General features: G+C 46.7%; 1 protein-coding gene across 1 annotated transcript in view; it reads right to left on the bottom strand.

The window, feature by feature from the left end:
- Nucleotides 1-284: 284 nt before the first annotated feature.
- The window catches only part of phlpp1 (PH domain and leucine rich repeat protein phosphatase 1), a gene marked incomplete at both ends in the record, with an annotated part of 47,952 nt that continues 27,994 nt past the window's right edge, over nucleotides 285-20,242 (bottom strand). Inside the window, 13 exons of the mRNA XM_080010388.1 lie at nucleotides 285-1,592; nucleotides 1,719-1,947; nucleotides 4,192-4,386; nucleotides 5,552-5,665; nucleotides 6,363-6,493; nucleotides 7,620-7,782; nucleotides 8,639-8,839; nucleotides 10,167-10,322; nucleotides 11,755-11,850; nucleotides 13,102-13,162; nucleotides 13,411-13,613; nucleotides 15,068-15,295; nucleotides 17,024-17,170. Coding sequence (XP_079866514.1) covers nucleotides 285-1,592; nucleotides 1,719-1,947; nucleotides 4,192-4,386; nucleotides 5,552-5,665; nucleotides 6,363-6,493; nucleotides 7,620-7,782; nucleotides 8,639-8,839; nucleotides 10,167-10,322; nucleotides 11,755-11,850; nucleotides 13,102-13,162; nucleotides 13,411-13,613; nucleotides 15,068-15,295; nucleotides 17,024-17,170 — 3,232 coding nt within the window. The remainder of the gene's footprint in view (nucleotides 1,593-1,718; nucleotides 1,948-4,191; nucleotides 4,387-5,551; nucleotides 5,666-6,362; nucleotides 6,494-7,619; nucleotides 7,783-8,638; nucleotides 8,840-10,166; nucleotides 10,323-11,754; nucleotides 11,851-13,101; nucleotides 13,163-13,410; nucleotides 13,614-15,067; nucleotides 15,296-17,023; nucleotides 17,171-20,242) is intronic.

The raw sequence follows: 20,242 nt of genomic DNA on the forward strand, positions 1-20,242 counted from the left end.
GGAACAGCGGCTATGGAGGAACACCAGCCCTGTAGCGATGGAGGAACAACAGTAATGGAGGAATGCCTGTAATGTAGTGATGGAGGAACAACAGTAATGGAGGAATGCCTGTGATGTAGTGATGGAGGAACACCAGCGATGGAAGAACAGTAGTTTCAGGAGGAAAACCAGCAGTGGTGGAAAGCCGGCGATGGAGGAACACCAGCTTCATGGGAGGACGCGATGCAGAATGCGCGGGAGGAACATGCGTGACGGAGGTCTGGAGGAGCAAGGAGGTTGGTGCTTCAGAGCGGGGTGTCGTAGTAGTCGGCGGGCTGGTCACCGCTGGGGGGCTTCTGCTGCTTCTGCTGATGCTGCTTCATGATCTCCTTCACCTCCTCCTCCAGCTCCGGGGGGATGATGAACTGGTCGTCGGGGTCGGGCTGGGCGGGCGCCGTGAAGTAGCCGCCGGGCTTCTTGCAGGGAGCGTCGGCGGCCACCTCGATGAGGTTGTGGCTCTTCTCCTGGCGGGCCACCGAGCCGTTGCCCCGCCACTTCCCCGCCGCCGCCTTCCCCCCGTCGGCGCCGCCGCCCCCCAGCCACGCCTCATCCCCCCTTTCTAGGCCGTCTCTCTCGGCCTCCCCGGGGCTGATGGCGTTGCCCCCGTCCTCCAGGGGCTCCGGGGTGGAGGGCGGAGGTGGTGGAGGGGGCGGCGGCGGCGGCCGAGGGGCGGCGCCGTCCTGGCCCATGGAGGAAGAGGAGGGGTCGGCCTTGAGGCAATGCACGTCGGCCTCCACCTCCACGCGGCTCCCGTTGGAGAAGACCCCGGCGATGGGCTCCTCGTCCTCGCTGTCCAGCCCGTTGTCGGAGAGCGCGCTGGAGAAGGTGGCGCTGGACAGCTGCCGCTGGAAGGAGCCCGCAAGGCAGGCCGGGTGGAGGGCGCAGCAGCTGCGGGCAGAGGGCAGCTCTGAGCCCGGGTACTGGTACTGGCAGGGTGTGGTGGCGACGGGGTGCGCTTGCAGATGCAGCAAGGCCAGTGGGTGGGCCTGGTGGTGCAGGTGGAGGTGCGGGGGCTGGTCGTGCAGCAGCATCAGGGAGCTCTGGTGGGGCTCGTCAGATGAGGCGGTGGAGCCCACCTCGCTGCTCATTTCGCTGGTGCTGATCTCGCTGCTGATCTCGCTGCAGGAGGACGGCGGCACCGGTAGGGAGCCGTCCGGGGCCCCCAGGGGCCGCTCCTTGATGGCGGAGGCCGGGTAGGAGCCCAGGCCGGGGCTAGGGGGCGGCTGGGGGGGCTCGGAACAGTAGCAGGAGCAGCAGTCCTCGCTGACGCTGAGCTGGACCACCACGGCGCTCAGGGAGTCCGTGCAGCCGTAGCCCTGCGCCAGCGTGCACAGCTTCTTGGCGGCGGCGAGGCCGTCCGGCACATTGCGCACCGCCTCTACCGCCTCGGCTGGGGACATGGCGTCCCACAGGCCCCGGCTGCCCAGGATGAAGAACTCGTCTTGCGGCGTAAGTGTCACCGTCTGGACGTAGGGGCAGGGGATGACGGACGGGAAGAGGAAGGAGTATCCCATGATCCTTGTGGAGTCCGTCACGCCGTTCACCTTGTTGTCCTGCAAGGGAGAACGGGAGAACGTGAGGCTGCGTGCGGCGAGGCTCCCTCTATGTTCATCAGTGTTCCACCCATTCATCCGCCCATCCCTCCCTCCATGCATCCACCCACCCCTCCCTCCGCGCACCTCGGTGACGATGGCCTTGTGCTGGCGGACCCTGCGGTACTCCTCCTGCAGCCCCACGTTGTGCAGCAGGGACAGGGGTGTGGGCTTCCCGTCACGGCACAGCACCGCCTGGCACTTGCCCACGTTGGCGGCGGTCAGTGTGAAGCAGCCGGCTGGCTCCGTGGGGTCATGCCGGATGTGGCACAGCGCCGCCGAGCCACCCAGCTTCTGGCCCGCCGTGCCCAGCTTCCTGTGGGAAGGGAGGGAGGAGGGGAGAGACTTCAATAATACATTTAGAATCCAAATCATAAAGGCCTGGTTTTCTGGTTTGAGAAAAAAGATGATTGACTGCGTCCTTCCACATGGCGGCCCTTCCACAATACGCTGCATACTGTACATTATTATGTTCATTATACCTGTGTTAACACTGTATATACTCTATTCAACAGAGTAGGATTTTATAAAATTGTATAAAAATCCCTCCCAGTACCAGAAGTCCTATATTCCTGAAGTTGTGGGTGCGTGCTATGACGGCACGTGGGGGTTGGTTGTATGTGTGTGCTTCGGGGGTGCATGGTCTCCTCGGGTTTATGCTTCTCGGGGCCGTGCGTGGGAGTTGCTCCCCGGGTTCTCTGGGGTCTTCTGTGGCTGCAGGGCAGGGTGCTCTGGGCGCTACGATATAATACTGACCTTATACAACACAACTAATTAGGACAAGTCCTGTGCAACCGTACACACACACCCGAACACCCTCCTGATAACATCCTTCTCCTTCTCTCCCTCATTTACTGCCATAGCTATCACAGGAAGAGGCCACCTGCCGAATTGCTGTTCCAGTTTTCCGGACTTAATTAATCATGTTTTGTCGATACATGTTGTCGTCTGATGTTTCTATGTTTATGTTGTTCCATGTACATTGTTTCTATGTTTATCTGTCTCACCCGCGGTGATTCTCCTTCCCCCTCTTGGAGTAGTAATGATGAATAGTTGTTAATAAACTAAAACATGGTAGGATCGTTCTCCAAAAAAGGGGGATTGGTGGAGGTTCTGTACAACAAAAAGCTGTGCTCTTGTCATCCTACAGGTCGTCCACAGGACAGAGGAAATGCAGCAGTTCTTGATGATTAAACAATCAATAAAGAGTGGCATTGCAGGTTGAGAAGTTGAACTCCGCTTGCAGATTAACTCTGTCCTAGATGCAATAAAAAGCATATAAATGCTCTGTGTTGTATGCACAACATGTTGACAGCACAGGTTAAAAAAAAATTATAATAATAGAAATAAAAAATAAATGTAAATAAAAAGTAAATAAGAAATGTAATAAAATATAAAAAAAAGTTGTATTATTAATTATATATAATTATATATATAATCATTATTAATTAATATAATTATATATTCAAGAAGCACATCATATAAGCAATATAGATACAGCGATCAGCCACACTATTTAAAACCGCCACCAATAACCACTAATATTGTGTCGCTCCCCCTCGTGCCGCCAAAACAGCTCTGACCCATTGAGGCATGGCCTCCACAAGACCTCTGAAGGTGTCCTGTGGGATCTGGCACCAAGACGTTAGCAGCAGATCCTTTACGTCCTGGAAGTTGTGTGGTGGGGACCCCGTGGATCGGGCTTGTGGTTCCAGCACATCCCACAGATGCTCCATCGGACCCTAACCCCGACCATCCACATGATGTAGATGAAAAACGTGACTCATCAGACTAGGCCTCCTGCTTCCATTGCTCCACGGTTTAGTTCTGACGCTCACCTGCCCATTGTCGGAGCTTTCAGCGGGGGACAGGGGTCAGCACGGGCACTCCCACTATGGGCACTACCCCATACGCAGCAAGCTGCGATGCACTGTGTGTTCTGACTCCTTTCTATCATAGCAGCATTAACTTTTCCAGCAATTTGTGCTACAGTAGCTCTTCTGTGGGATCGGACCAGACGGGCTGGACTTCACTCTCCCTATGCGCGTTGTCAAAGTCGCTCAGATCCCTACTCTTTTCCATTTTTCCTGCTTCCAACACATCAACTTCAAGAACTGAGTGTTCACTTGCTGCCTAAAGTTAGTACTTATTGTGCATAATCTCTGGGTGCGTTGCAATGGCATTTCACTGCATGTATGTATGCATGTTTTTGTATGTGATAAATAAACATCTTGAATCTGGAATGTTGAATAATACATCGCACCCCTTGACAGGTGCCATTGGAACAAGATGAGGAATGTTATTCACTTTAACTTTCCGTGGTTTCTATATACAGGCAAACAATATACGCAAAAAATATCCATAATCAAAACATACGTATTCATACTGTACATACATGCATATATCCTGTACATAAACTCAGTCTTTGGAGCTATTTCTAATGTTTTTTTTTTTCTTTGACTTGCAATTTTTACCTATTCCCCAAAAAAAAAAAACCAAAAAAACCCCCACACCCACACAAGTTTCCAGGCGTGTCCTTTTGTGGGCGTGCGATGCGTACCTCTGCATGACCAGGAAGGTGTGCGTCATGTAGTCCTGGTGGCTGGTGGCGTTGTGCAGCTCCTCGGCCAGCACGTCGTTCATGGTGCACTGCAGCAGGTAGGGAACCTCCACGTTCCGCTCGCCGTCAAACACCCCGTACAGGGCCTCACGGCTGCCGCAGAAGCTGCTCACCGACAGCGCCGCCACGCACAGTCTGCAGGTACAACAAGTAGTAATAATAATAATAATATGTCGGGCTCGGGTTTAATCCTGTTGACTGAGGATGACGCAAGGAAAGAAGGAAAGTGATGAGCGGCTCTCGGGGCTGCGAGTGCATGTAGGGAAAACATGTTTTGAAACGACTTTAACTGATATCATTACATGATGTCATTGATTAGACGCTTTTGTCCAAAGTGACTTGTAATTAGTACATTTGTCACAGTATCAGACCAATTGTGTGTCACAGTCAGATAAACATCCTTCAGAAACAAGCAGGACTAGTAGAGTTTTTTTAATTTTATTTTTATGTAATGAAAATATGTTAGACAGTAAAGGGAAAATACACTGTAGATGCTCATGGGTTAGACAGGTCAGCGGAAGTAGGGTCCAGGTGAAATAATAATGATAATAATAATAATAATAATAATAATAATGATAATGACAATGACAATAATGATAAAAATAATAATAATAATAATAATTATAATGATAATGATAATAATGATGATGATTATGATGATGATGATAATAACAATAATAATTATATTAATATAATACTGTAAATGTATGCAACCTTGCACAATTTCTAATGTGTCAACATAAGAATGGTTGATACAGAGGTTTATTATATTGTTTATTGAAATTTTTTTTCTTGGTTAATGTTTATTTTCAGGCTTATTTTTATTGTTTATTTTTATTTTTTAGGTTCATTGTAGATTGCCACATTTATATTGTTAATAGTTATTTTTAGGATGATATGATATGATATATATATATATATAGATATGGAAAAAAAAATCTGACAAAATGATAATGTTGAAATCGAGCCCTCATAAATATACATACTTTTAAGGCCTAACGTAATAAGGCCTACGTCAAATGGAACTGAAGGCATTTTAAGACTTTTTAAATGACCTACAAACACCTTGTTTAAACACATGACAAAACATTTTGCATTATTGCATCAACATAAACACAAAACATTTCAAAATTCTTATTTTAGTAACAGAAAGTAACTGAGCGTCTGCAAGCAGGTTAAGTCATCTTAGGAAAAATAAATAAATAAAAAAAACTCCTGGAGAAATATTTCACTGTACAAAATCAGGAATAAATGGGCTGTGCCTCCATAACATAATAATCCCAGATGCGTAAAAACTCACTTGTTCTTGACGCCCGAGGCCTCGGTGTAGCCGTGGCTCCACACGGCGGGGCCGCCCGACGCCTCGCCGGCCGAGAAGGTCGGCGGAGGATCGATGCGAAAACAGCGGATGTTACTGACGGAGGAAAAGGGAAAGAGAGGGGGATTAGGAATCACCGAGGAATCGGTGCTTCCCAAACTTTTCTTCTGCCACGCCGCAGCTTTTAACAATCAAATAACCCCCCACGGCACATCACCCCCCGTCCTGTTAACCACCAACCACCCCGACAAACGCATACAACTGTACTTATTATTATGGTCTACTGATGGTTAATGATGCACGGCTGGCGAACGATTCATTCGTAGCGAAACAAATCTTTTAAATGCCTCAGGGGCCGGGAGTCCACTCCCAGGAACCTTTGACTAATCTTCGACCACAAACTGAAAATGGTTCAAGTCAGAGGCAAAAAAAAAAAAAAAAAAAAGCCTAAGCAAATCCAAAAACAAACGACTCATTTTCCTGAGCGACTCATCAAGAACCGAACCTCAACTTTTCATCCCTTCTCATAGTTCCTCTCTTTCCAGAGTGAAACGAGAGCTTGTTCTGATGAACACAGAGCTGCTGCTCTGCCGGAGCCGATGGAAGAGATGAATCGGCGCCGCCTTGCAACTTTGATCTTGCAACGCAAGGGCCGGTTTTCCCAACATTTTCCCGGCACGCTAGCCCCGGAAACAGCGACCTCGTACAAGTCACGCCGATACGGGAAGTTGAACGTGTTTGAGCTGAAGACAAGATAGGATAAGATGGGGTGAGATGAGACTTGAATCCCTACTTGAGCTGCTCCAGGGTCTTGTGGTCCAAGCTGAGGCGCGGGTTCCCAGTCAGGTCCAGCTCCTGCAGCTTGGGAGGAAGGTTCTCCGGCAGCGAGATTTCGGTCAGCTCGTTGCAGCTCAGATCCACACACTGCATGAGCACGCGCGCACACGCACACACACACACACACACAGACACACACACACACACACTTTGTTGCGATACATTGTTGATATTGTTACAACTGCAAAATAATACATATATGAGATCTCTAATGTTAAAAATATGATATTTTATGATATTTTCAACGATATATCATATTGAATGGAAAATTCTGACTGTAGAAGTTCCCTTCTTTATTCCTTCAGCCTTAAATGTGAAAAAAAATCCATTAGTCGTACAGTATTTATATCAATACCATGACAATTTCATTATTTCATTATTAATTTCATTGTTTATTCCATTTCATTGTTTATACGTTTCATTCTTTGTTCTAATATCTCCATAGTTTTTCTTTGTTATATACTTTTGTAGTTTATGAGTTGAAACAGCTTTTGAAAGCAGATGCGTGTCTAAACAATTATTACAATTATTTCAAGTCATTTAAAATTCCACTGCGCTACGTTCGCCAGTGGTAGAAAGTAAAAAAGTACTTTTATTTTGTCTATTTTACTTTTAGTTCATGTACTTAAGTAAATGTTTTCAACTATTTGTACTTACTTAAGTATATAGACTTCAACCCCACTACATTTCAAAGCCAGTATCAATACGTTTTTACACTATTACATTTCTAATACTAGTTACTTTACTTAAGTAAAAGAATATATAAAAAACTGAATATATATTTAGTGTATGTATTTGTAAATGACCATGACTACCGAGTTTTTTTTATTATAATCTGTCGACACTTCACGCCCTATTAGAGAGTGTTATATCAAGACACTGGATATGACCAGTACTTTTACTTTAACTACTTTAAGTACATTTAAGAACAAGCACTTATATACTTTGACTTCAGTATAAATGTCAATGTGGTACTTTTGCTTTTACTAGAGTCATTTTGGTGTCAGGGTGTTTGTACTTTTACTTTAAGTAAAAGGCTCTTCCAGCACTGACTGGAGTGACTCTGCCCTCTGGTGGTCAAACTAGGAAAAGGACAAGCCGAGTACATTTTCGTTGATGTGATGATCCATTTTCCAGCTCCACAATTTTTATTCGCAGCAAAATTTCCCGCCACAGAATCATACGCCCACACCCACTTTTCCATCACCCCCACCTTCATCTCCATCAGCTGCATGACCTCTGGGAACACCTCGATGGCGTTGGAGTGGGCGATGAGCGTGTGCATGCGGCGGCAGCTCAGGATGGTGGTGGGCACCGTCTTCAGCATGTTCCCACTCAGGTCCACCTCCTCCAGCTCCTCCAGCTTGGCCATTTTACTGCGGGTTTGAGAGAAAGGAGTGGATTAGCCGAGGAAAGAGGAAGTCTGAAGAGTCCAATTAACAATAAACAATAAAGCTAAAGGTACAGAAACAAGGAAGAAAATGGCCATTTTACTGCAGGTTAAGAGAAGGGAGGAGATGTGGGAACAGATAGATAGACAGACAGACAGACAGACAGACAGACAGACAGACAGACAGACAGACAGACAGACAGACAGACAGACAGACAGACAGACAGATAGACAGATAGACAGAAAGACAGATAGACAGATAGACAGATAGACAGGTAGACAGGTAGACAGATAGACAGATAGACAGATAGACAGATAGATAGATAGATGGACAGATATAGTTATAGATAATAATAAATACTAAAATAAAAATAGGGAAAAACTGGCAATATGTAATAAACTTACAACAAACAAAACTAAAAATGAGCAATAAATACTAATAATATACAAAAATTAACAACAGAACATACCTAAAAATAATCAATAAAAAATAATCTTGGAAAAAACCTTACGAAAACCTTAAAAAAAGGCCAATAATGAACCTCAACATAAACAATGAACAATAAAATATAAAGTTAAAAATGAACAATAAACAATATAATAATAAAAAACCAAAAAATTATTTATAAGCAATAAAAAAAAAAAACTTTAAATAAACAAGAATATAGATAAAGAAAAATGATCAATGAACAACAAAATAAACATCAAAATTAAGAAACATTAAAAAATCTACTCAAAGAAAACTGGGAAACAGTGACGCTGCTGATCTGGGGGAGGGGGCTCTAGCTCTTTGTGCCCTTTTTTTTTTCCGTTGCTATTAATATTGTTTATTGTTGTTGTACCTGGCGGGGAATGTCTGCAGGCGGTTGTAGGCCATGTGCAGCACGCGGAGGCGGGCGTGCCCAGTGAGCAGCGGGACGCTCTTGTCGCTGAGGAGATTGTTGGTGAGGTAGAGCTCCTGCAGGACGCTCGGGCTCTCCTCCGCCAGGCTGGAGGGAGGCAGCAGCTCCAGGCGGTTCGCCGACGCGTTCACACACCGCAGGCTGAGAGGGACGGAGGGGTTTTAAAGTTAGTGGATGATTTGTCCAGGAAAAAAAAAGAATAATAATAAAATCATTCATATCTCTATAAGAGGGATGCATGGGTCGTGCCTTTCCACTGCCAATACGCTTCTGAATCCTAAGCATTAACTTCATGCATCGGCTGATACGCAGCACCAATATGATCCATTGTCTTTACTGACTGGTGCAGAATCAGTCCAACTTTCAATGTTTTCTTAGTTGATTGCTACAAAACAGAAAAGTAAAATGATGATGATATTATTAATTTTCAAGCCGTCCAACGACGCAACATCAAATTAACTAATTCGAACAAAATGTACAAAAATAATTATTTAAAAAGTACATTGCATCATGCCATTTGGCGGACCCTTTGGTCCAAAGTGACTTTCAGTAAGTACATTTTATCAAACCAATCATATTCATTTTATTAGTAATTATGGCAATAATGTGTTCTTAGATGCTTCAGGTGTTAAAAAAGGTGAAAATCAAGTCCATCCTTGTATTGGTTTTGCACGGGGTGGGGGGGGGGGGGGTTCCGAGTTACGAGCCGTTGTTCCGTCGATTTTTTTGTATTGATTTGCGAGCAAAAATGTGAGTTACGAGGAGCGAGCTTCAGGTGCCGCCGCGAGTTGGCGTGGCGAGCGAATCCTGCCAGCATCCTGCGTCTCACTCCTTCAGTTCACGTGGTTACCTGACCGTGGAAGCATCTCTTTTGTGTTTTGTGCTCGCGTTTTATGCTTTTTGTGCAGTTACTTTGCCAATTTTCTTTTTCTAACCATGGGTCCTAAGAAAGTAAGTGCTGAGAAGAAGAAGCGGATGATTGAATTAAAGCATGAAATCATAGAAAAACATGAGCGAGGTGTGCGTGTGATGGAATTGACGAGGCAGTACGAGCGTAGTACTCCTACCATATGTACCATACTGAAGCAGAAGGAGGCGATAAAGGGTATCACGCCAGCCAAGGGCGTTAAAATAATGTCGAAGCTGCGGACCGCTGTCCATGAAAAGATGGAGAATCTGCTGTTGGTGTGGTTGACGGAGAAGCAGCTCGCAGGAGAAAGCGTTTAATTATGTTTTTATACAATAATTGTTATTTATAAATATATTTTTCCTATTTAAAAACATAACAAAATAAATTGGGGTGTTTTTTTGGGGGCTGGAACGGATTAATGGCATTCCAATTCATTTCAATGGTGAAAATTGATTTGCTATACGAGCAGATTGAATTACGAGCTCTGTCACGGAACAAATTAAACTCGTAAGTCAAAGTACCACTGTGTATATATAACATCAAGTCAAGTCAAGTCACCTGTCTGACTTGAGGAACAGGTTGCAGGGCAGCTCCTGCAGCTGGTTGTGCTGCACGTCCAGGATCTCCAGCAGGGGGCGCTCCACCCTGTCGGGCAGCTTCTGCAGCAGGTTGTGTCCCACGCTCAGCTTCCTCAGGCTGCCGCTGCAGAGCAACCTGGGCAGGAAAAGAGGAAGGGAGAGGACAAATGCTGTAATTAAAATGAAAGCCAGAGAGAAGAATAAAAGGATGGAGGTGGAGACGGAGAGCTGGAGAATGAGATCTGACGTGTGGAGGGGCTGTCACTAAAAGCGGGCCGCAGCGAGCGAGGGATGAGGACAGGGTGAGGGGGGGGGGGGGGATCGACTGGGATGAAAGAAATCTGGAGAAAAAGCAAAAAAAAAAAAGAAGATTAAAAAAAAATCTCAAAATAGCAGCGCCTCTAGTGGAGCTCGCAGCTGAAATTCATCATCCTGACAGTGGGGGGAAAAAGAGAATATATAACCGCAGAAAAAAAGAGGAGGATGGGGGGATGGATAACGCCAGGAGTGAGCAAGACAGACAGACAGACAGACAGATAGACGGATTATAATAAAACAACAGACGGGGGACGGGGGTGTAAAGAAAGGAAGGGAGTGAGCTGCATCTCAAGTGTCCTCCAAGGGGCGAGAGGCATCGCACTAGACTGGGGGGGAGAGAGAGAGAGAGAGAGAGAGAGAGAGGCAGTGGAGGTTATGGGCTATCAGTGTGATTTACAGGGCTCTGCGTGGGATATACGACTCAGTGGCAGAGGACAGCGAGATACAGCGTTTATGAGGCGGTGGGCGGGTGGAGGGCGGTTCGCCTCCCTTTTCAGATTCGGTTCTTGACCGACTGACTCGGTAAGAAAAAAAAAAAAAAAAAGTTTTAGCGAAATTTCAGACTCTCCGGTCGGTTTAACCCGCGGGTGAGGGAGGACTTCCGGTGAACGGCTCTGTTTGACACGGAATCCTCGCGAAAAAATAAAAAAAATTTAATTGTGAATCGCGACAGTAATTTACTCCGATCATTATCATTATGCCAATTACGCCAAAATATTTTTTTTTCCCGCCCACATTAATTAAGTCTTCAGTCATTAAGTTTGGTCAATTATTTTCAGTCTGCGAGGCAAGGTCGCATCGTTGAATTTAAATTAAAAGATCATTCGGAGCTTTGTTTGGGCAACGTTGCGCCTTTTGGTGCGCAAATTGAAGCTCGAGTGTCGGTGAACGCTCCCCCGTGCCCGGGCTGTAGTTACAGTCAGGAACCGAAACAAGAATGAAAAGAGACTCCTCCGCCTGAGTGACTTGTAGGTCGTTTATAAGAACGAACGAGTCGTCCGAGAGCCTCACGGATTTACTTCCGTCAAAGGTATTAATTGCGGCGTCAATCCGGCGCGATTCAGCCTGAATCACAAACGCAGAGTCGCGAGCGAAACGGAAGGAACGGAACAAAACGAACGACTCATTCGGCTCCTGTCCCTCCGGGTCGTTTAAGAGAGCCGCTCGCTTGGAGCGAGTTGTCGGGGAGCCTTGAGGAGGGCGGAGGGTGGAGGGTGCGGGCGAAGGGCGGTGGGTAACGGGAGTCTCACCGCGCCGGCAGCTCGCTGATAAAGTTGTGGCTGACGTCCAGGACCTCCAGCTTCTTGCTCTCGCAGAGCCAGTCTGGCAGCAGCTCCATGCGGTTCCTGGGACCAGGAGGAGGAGGAGGAGGAGGAGGAGGATGAAGAGGGTGATAAACACTTTCATAAAAGTCAAATACGTGGAAGAACCACCAGGTGAACCATCGCCAAAAAAAAAAAAAAAAAAAAAAAAAAAAAAGGTGCTTGAGTTTGTTGATTTTGTGTTCCGGGGGGGGTCATAGCTGTGGTGAAACTCTGGGATAAATGCGTTAAACACCACTCCACAAATCCACCAGCAACTTTATCGTTTAGCGTTTAGGTTTAATGTATGTCCAGCTCGCGTCCCTGGGAGGTTGTTCGTGCTAAACATTCACAAACTTGATAACTTGACTGTTTATTTAAGCGTTTAAAGCAGCAAACAGTGTCTCTGATCACTATCAGTGCTGACTGCGCAATAATAACTTCTGCAAGAGGGTCAAAGGTCAGGGTTCATGTGGCTAAAGAATAACCCCTCCGCCCACAAAAAATGACCTTTACATTGCAATGAAACCAAGAAGATAACGACAGAAAAACACACTCCGGTTACCCAAGCCGCCAGGGATTTGGGGTAAACAATGACAACGTATATCGGTTCAACTAGTAGTAATAGTTAATAGTAAGAGTTCAAATGTGGAGGACTACTTCACTGAGTAAGCACAGCTCTATTTCTATCAAACCAAAACCATGTTTGAATCGCAATCGGTTTAAACACATCGAAACCCTAAAATCTCAGAGCGTGGGAACTTACGTAGGTGTAGGAGCGAAGGGAGAAGTGAGTGAACGACCAACCTTACTGACTCCTGAATAAGTGAGTGGTTCAGTACGATCGCAGCCTGGTTATGTTTTTGTAAAAATCCAAATGAACGAACAATTGACGAACAGCAAAGAAAATAAATAAAAAATCAGAATAAAAAGTGTGTTTTCAGTGACTTAACGCCCGAAAAACTTTCTAAAGCTCGCTTATAATAAAATCCGTCAAATGTGACTTGGCGGTCGAGGAATAGGTTCGTCGTTATGAACCAACACCGTAAAACTTTTTTTTTCCCCACGGAAACAGCCGCACGGACTTCGCCGGATGGCGGCACGATTAAAGGAATTTGAACGTCGCCGCGGTGTCCCGGAGATCCTTTCACAAACCAGGAAGAGCCACAAGCACGAATATATATTCCGAGAAGCATCCGGCTTGTCGGATATTGTCCTCCACATTTCCACACCATATCTGACTGCGCGTGTGTGTGTGTGTGTGTGTGTGTGCGCGTGCGTGTGTCGCTCTCGCACCTGGAGATGTCCATGAGGCTGAGGTTGGAGGGCACGGGGCTGACGTCGAGCCGCCGCAGCTCTGCAGAGAGATAGAAACACGTTAACTTCCAACGGAGGCTGCCATTATTATATTATTACGGCAATTATATATGGTTATCGCATGATGTCAAGTGATCGTGAATCGTGAGCCCTGGTGACAAAATCGAACGGTGAGATCCGCGCCCGACGCCCGGCCCCGATTCTCGAGGCTCGCAATATTCCGTCCCCAACGTCCGACGCTTGCCGTGCGAATAATCGCACCCCCCTCCCTCTCTCCCGCTCTCCTACCGTTGTTGGAGGCGTAGAGGGCCTTGAGCGGGCCGCCCCGGGCCTTGAGGCTGGCCAGCCGGTTCCTCTCGCAGTGCAGCACCTCCAGCCGGGGGAACAGGGAGGCGTCCAGCTCCTCCAGCCCGTTGTCGCGCACGTCCAGATGGGTGACGTGGCGCAGGAGGTCCGGCTCGTCCGGCACCACGCCGGAGATCTTATTCAGCCTGACAGGAGAAGGAGAGAGAGGGAGAGAGAGAGAGAGGTCATTCCCACTCAACCAGCTGTGGCCTTTTCCTTTGTAGAGAGAGAAGGGAACACGCCTCGGGTGAGGGCTGATACATTGTTTTGTTTTTTTTCAAGGTGTAGAAAAGAAACAAAAAAACCCCCAAAAAACAAAAAAAACAGCGGGTGGATTTCGGCTTTGCACGTGACTGACAGATCGTCCGGTTGGTCGTTTGGTCGGTTCCTCGAGCGCTAAATGTTGTTTTGACACGGAGCGCACGAGTTTCCCGCACCCAAAAATAAAAGCCGGACGACTTCCCGCCTCGCTCTCCTGAGTCTCGCGTGGCCACGTGACGGCGAGTCACCTTTGTCCCCCCTCCCCGGGTGGAGAACGCGCCGCGGCGTCGTGGAGAGTGAGGCATTAAATGAGGAATAATGCAGCTCATCCCCAGCGCTGCACTCCCCCCGCCCCACCCGATCAACTACGCAAGCAAATAATTTCCTGTTTCTGTGCCAGAAGCCCTGGTTCAGCTCCCCCCTCCCCCCAGTTCCACTTTTCTCCTCAGTGTTAGTGGTTTTTTTTTTGGGGGGGGGGGGGGGGGGGGGGGAGACAAATGTCACACTGCCAACGTGGCCTTCAGCCGCCCGGGAGCGGAATCTCGGTCTTCATCGAGGAGTGTGTTCTTTGTCTTCCTCAACCCAGGCTCTCCGTCTAGATCAGTGTTTCCCAAGCTTTCCTCTGCCCCGGCACGCTATTCACAACGGAATGATGCCACAGACGTCCCAAAATGTGCTTAGAATTATTATTATATGTTGTCATTACTGTGGTCTACTAATAGTGATCTTGCGAATAGTGAGTAATAGTGACTCGCGAGTGATTCATTCCTGCCAAACAAATCTTTTTTTAATGAAGTCGAGTCAAGTGAGTATTCGACTCACAACTGAAAACAATTGACAAAAAAAAAAAAAAGCCAAGGTTTTTGGCATATTTCATTCATTCCACCGAAATGAATAATTTGGACGGAATGAAATGATTCTTGGGAGAGTTCCATTCGCTGCTCAGAGGTGAACACTCTGACTCTTGGGACTCTCGTTGATCGCTCAGGAAGTCCTCCCTCGCTCGCTGCGCGCTCCGAAAAAACAAAAGAGTCTGGAAAACTCGGGAGACTCTTATACCGAGCGACTCGTGGAGAACCGAATCTTCAAAAAAGAAAAAAAAAAAGTCTACCCTTTGGTCACTACTAATAGTTCTCACGTTCAGTGTGAAGCGTGAGCTCGTTCTGAGCTTCCATTTTGCTGGAACTGACGAACTGGTGCGGCCCTGCAATTTTGAACTCGCAACACAAGACCTAGCTACCTTAATTGATGCATTTTCAAGCGCCGGAATTCGAAACGTCGGCGTCACACACGCCTCTCCTTCCGAGAGGGCAGACGTCCGCCCGGGCGGGGCTCCTACCTTAGGTCGACGTGCTTGACGCGCAGCAGCCGGAAGGTCTGCAGCACCAGCGTGTCCAGGCTGTTGCCGGCCATGCACAGCCTCTCCATGGAGGCCAGCCGCTCCAGGACCTGGGGCACGTGGGTGAACTGGTTGAAGGAGAGGCCCAGGTAACTGAGCCGCCGCAGGGAGCCCAGGTCCTCAGGAAGCTCAGACAGACAGTTTCCGTCCAACAGGAAGGTCTGCAGACTAGGAGAGGTGGGGGAAACATATATAAAGGTTTATATATATATATATATATATATATATATATATATATATATATTATATAGATAGACGGATAGATAGATAGTTTGTTCATCCCCAGAGAGAGAGCAACTGTTGGGTCACAGGAGCTCAGGTAAAAACTGGGCAATAATAAAAATAAGAAGAAAGCAATAAGAATAAACATGGGAAACAAAATGGCAAAAATGCAATAAAGATAAAATAATAAAAACAAACCTAATAATAAACAATAAAAACGTATTAAAAACACAAGCAACTAAAAAAAAAAAAGGGAAAGAGCCAATAAACCAACAAAAATAACACTGTAAAAAAAAAAAAAAAAAAAAAGACATTACTCGTGTAATCATTTGGTCGAGAGAACCGGTTCATCTTGCCATCTGAACTAATTCACCCCACAAACGTGACGGCGTGACCTTTGAATAGTATCTCCCGAGTTTGTTCGTGGAGAACGGTGCAGAGTTAAAAGGGTTTCTCAATGTGCCCAGCGGGCGGCGCTGGCAACACAAAGAGCCTTGCAGCCTTTGCAGGTCACTTGGGGAATGCACCGGCATTCCAGATCCTTCCCGCACGGTCCACGACAGGAACCCACTGAGCATCTCTCCCTCTCCCTCTCCCTCACCCCCACCCCCCCCCCCCCCCCCCCCCCCCCTCCACAGAAACAAAACATCTGACCGCAGAGTCGCCCAGCGACGCCGACTCCATTAACCCCCGTCCAACACGCGTCCCTGTCGCTCGGATAACGTCCTATTATCTAATCGCTCCCTAAATACAGCGCCCTAACTGACCCGAGAAGCCTCCTCATCTGGCCCACATCTGTCAGCACTTTCCCAAATCGACCTCAAAGCGATGGACGCCCTCCAGGAGCACAGACAGGTCCTCTGCCGTCGGCAAATACCACGGGGCCGACGCGGGAATGTTGGAACCTCAGAGCCACTATTTCACCTCTTCTCTCGACCTCCTTCGTCTTTGGCCTTTCTTAGCCGAGAGCCCGAACTACGCACCGGCCTTTTTGAAAGGCCGTAAGAAGAGGAAGAAACCAGGAAGGAGGGAACAAGAAACCAGGAAGGAGGGAGTTCTAGAAAAGACACGGAGGCAGAAGAAGTGGAAAAACACTACTTTGGCGCCGCCTTGTTATGACCTGTACAAAACCGCACCTCTGATTGTGGCTTCATCCTCCTTTTTCTCATTGTTGATATTGACTAAGTCAACTCTCTACTTTTCAGAAGGGGAGGCGAAGTCTCCACAGCAAACATCTCTGTTCAAGCCAAAAAAAACCTCTTTTATATGGCAGGGATGGAAACCTTGTGATTTGATATCTGGCCAATCTGCAAATTATTGACTTAGTAGTATGATAATCGCTCTTTCAAAGACAGAACACACTATGTCCTATGTCCAAAGTCAACGCACGTCATCGTTCAAGTTGAACGGTCTTTCCAGGTCATATTTTAGGCCTTTAAAATACAAACACCGAGGTGGGGTTTGCACTTTAAGCATAGCATTGCACTGAAATGCCGATATCTGAGCGGCTTCCTGACCAGACGGCACGCCGCCGCCACCGCCGCCGCCTCTGTCACATGTGTCGAAAACCTGTGACACAGCTAAAAGAAACCTCTTGCACCCTCGGTTAATTATTTGCCGCGGAAGCACCTTAACGGGGGGCTAAAGCGTGACGAAGAGGCGGTAGGAACCCACTTGGTCATGGCTCCCACGGCGCCGGGGATGGAGTCCAGGTAGTTGCAGCTGAGGTTGACCTCGGTCAGCGTGGGGATGTCGCAGATGGACGGAGGGAAGTGGCCCAGGTGGTTGTTGGACAGGTTGAGGCTCCGCAAGCGGGAGAACCTGGGTGAGGAGGAAGAGGAGGAGGAGGAGGAGGAGAAGATGAAGAGGAGGGAGGTGGAGGAAGAGGAGAGAAGAAAGGGGGGGGGGCGAGACGGGAGGTGCAAAGGGGTGAACAGAAGGGATGGGTGGAGAGGGGTAGAAAGCAAAGAGGTTAAGACAGCGTTTATACTGCAATTGTGTCTTTTTAAATATTCATGTATATTTTGACATATTGCAATATATCATTCAGTATCTTGAAATTATATAATACATAAAAATAATAACAATTGAATACGGGCTATAAATAAACCTGAGTGATGTAATGAAGTACAATTTCCAGATGAGGAAGGAGACCGTGTAACCTTCAGTCTGTTTAAGGACCGAGATGAGCTGCCACAATTATTACATAATCAAATTATCAAATAATTCATCATTTTGCAAAATCGTAAGTTTCCATAATAATATGAGCGACATCCAAATTGAAGGCGGATTTTGAGCCAATGTTAGAAATCAATGTGAATTTGTCCCATTTCCATCAGTCGAGTTGAGGAAGATTTACCATTGACCCAAATTCTTATATTCCACTATTCAATGATTAATAAATATATTTCCTTCATAAGCCATATGTTTATTATTATACTACTATAGGCTTATAATATGAAATTAATTACAATTAGTTGTATGACCATTCATCTACAACTAAAATGTCTGGATCGAGAGAGCCCTTACAGGGCTCCTTTGCTGGGCATTTCTGAAGGCAAATTTGTGATAGTCCATGACTGGAAAACAACATTATAAAAACTCCAGATTTTGCAGGATGCCATAGACAACCAGCAGCAACAACAGCAGTAGCAGCAGCGGATTCCACGATCATAAGTTCCCATCCAAATTTAAGGAGACCTTTAAGGCAATGTGAGAAATGTTGCAATGAACAGAATTGAAATTTGGCAATTTAGTTCATCAATTGTCTGTCTCTCCAAAATGTTTACCTTTCCATGTTCCGATGTTCAATGTCAATAAATGGCTCGCCGTCATAACGTGTAATAATGTTTATTAAACTATTATTACACTATCATAGGCTTGTACAATGATAGTGGCACAAATAAAAGGAGTTTTCCTCTTCCACCACAATTATTTGTACGACGATTAATCATCGACTAAAAAAATTCACAACTGTAACAGCCCTCGTGTCAATGCTTGAAAAAAAGAAGCAAACCACATCACCCGACCAATCAGAACCCTCCGTCGTATACATCATAAATATTGAAAGCCTGTTGATCAAACAAGCATGGCTGTGTTGTTGGTGAAAACACTGGTGAGCAGTGTGGCATTTGGCCTCCCGCTCCACGCTCACATGGTGCAGCCATGACCTTCAGAGAGGTCGAACCTCCCCCCCCCCCCCCCGCCCCCCCCCCGGGGGGTGAGGGGAGGGGGCATCAAAGGAGAGAGGGGGGGAAGGAAAGAGGAAAGGACCATCTTTTCTCTTCTCCCTTGTCCTTTCCCTCCCTCTCTCCTCTCGTCCTCATTGGTGGGTTCAATTATACGCATGCAAAATGAGCTCAGTCCCCACCGAGACCGGTGGTGAACTCCGTCATGGAGCGAGGTGCATGCTGGGAAGGTAGGCAGCCCGGTGCCAGAGGGAGAAAAGGGCTGATATCCCAGACGACTGATTATCTGTATCTGATCGGCACATCACCCATTAGAGATAGAGAGAGAGAGAGAGAGAAAGAGAGGGAGAGAGAGACATTCCACACACATTCCATTCCACATGGTACACTTGGAAGCATACAGCATCAGACCAGTGTTTATAGTCAAACAAAAACAGCCGACAAGACCAACACACTCATCAAAACATTTGAAGACACCAAGCGCCATTGGGGTTTTTAAAGGGGACCTATTATGCCTTTCCTTATTTTCTGTCACATACATAATGTTACAATGTCGGATGTTCATATAAGACGTGGCCAAAGTGTCAAATAACGATGTAAACTAACAGCAAAGTAATCGTCGTTCAGAGCTTTTTTTCTACTCTGCACGAGCTGACGTCAGCTCGTACCGGATTTCTTTATATGTCCATCTGCTCCATCAGGTCAGCTGTCTTCACCCGAACAAAACCAATAAAAACAATGGGGTTTTTTTCATCGTAGATGTACTTCTTTTATTGTATTTTATTTTCCGACCTTTACTTCAAACAAAAAAATCCCCGCGTGCGGGAGTCCCGGTGCGTCGCGGTGCGGTGTCCCTGTCTCCCACAAGCCTGGAGCACGGGCAACCAAAGTCGGAACTAAACTTTTAAATGAGGCCTTGTAGATCTAATATGAGTGAAGATTCAGCAACTGGATTGCACATTTGTTCAGAAACAGATTTCAGTGGACTGATAAGGTGAAATCAGTAAAGTTTACAGAGTAAATAAAACGGAGCCCCGAGTAAAGCTCAAAGCCCATTGGCTCACAGAACTAGGGGCTTGGCTGCTCATTTACAATTAAAGTTACACACACTTTAAACAGCCCGTTCTCAACCAGTCCGGGTTTAGAGGCATGTCACAATGGCTGGAATGCATAATGTGGGTGGTATTTTCAGCAAAAAACTTCAAAAAACATGTTTTGGGGACCTCAGAGACTTGATTAACATGTGTAAAAAAGGAAGCATAATAGGTCCTCTTTAAAGGGAGAACTTCCCCAAAAAGCACTTGCCCAAACCTAGAGCATCTCTGTTACTATTTTATCACCGGCAAACCCATTTGTTCTTCGAGCTAACTCCTCAGACATTGAAAAATGGAATTATTTTTCTCCTGTTGTGCTGGGTCAAACAGAGACGCAAACTCTGTCAATGCTATCTCTGTTGTCGGCCAGCGGGGGAGCTGTCATTCACATCAACTGTTTGGTTTTAGGTTTCTCGCTCTCGCTCTCTCTCTCTCTCTCTCTCTCTCTCCCTCCCTCTCTCCCCCTCTCCCCCTCTGGCTCCTCTCTACCATTTGGGTCTTTCAAAACCCGGGTAATTAAACCCCGCAGTTTTCACAACAGTTGCAGGAGGACTCAAAACACGCACGCCGATTCATTCAAGACAAAATATACAGGTCAAAAAACACATAAA

The sequence above is a fragment of the Zeus faber genome (genome assembly GCF_960531495.2).
Source record: "Zeus faber genome assembly, chromosome: 12".
In the NCBI taxonomy this organism is placed as follows: Eukaryota; Metazoa; Chordata; class Actinopteri; order Zeiformes; family Zeidae; genus Zeus; species Zeus faber.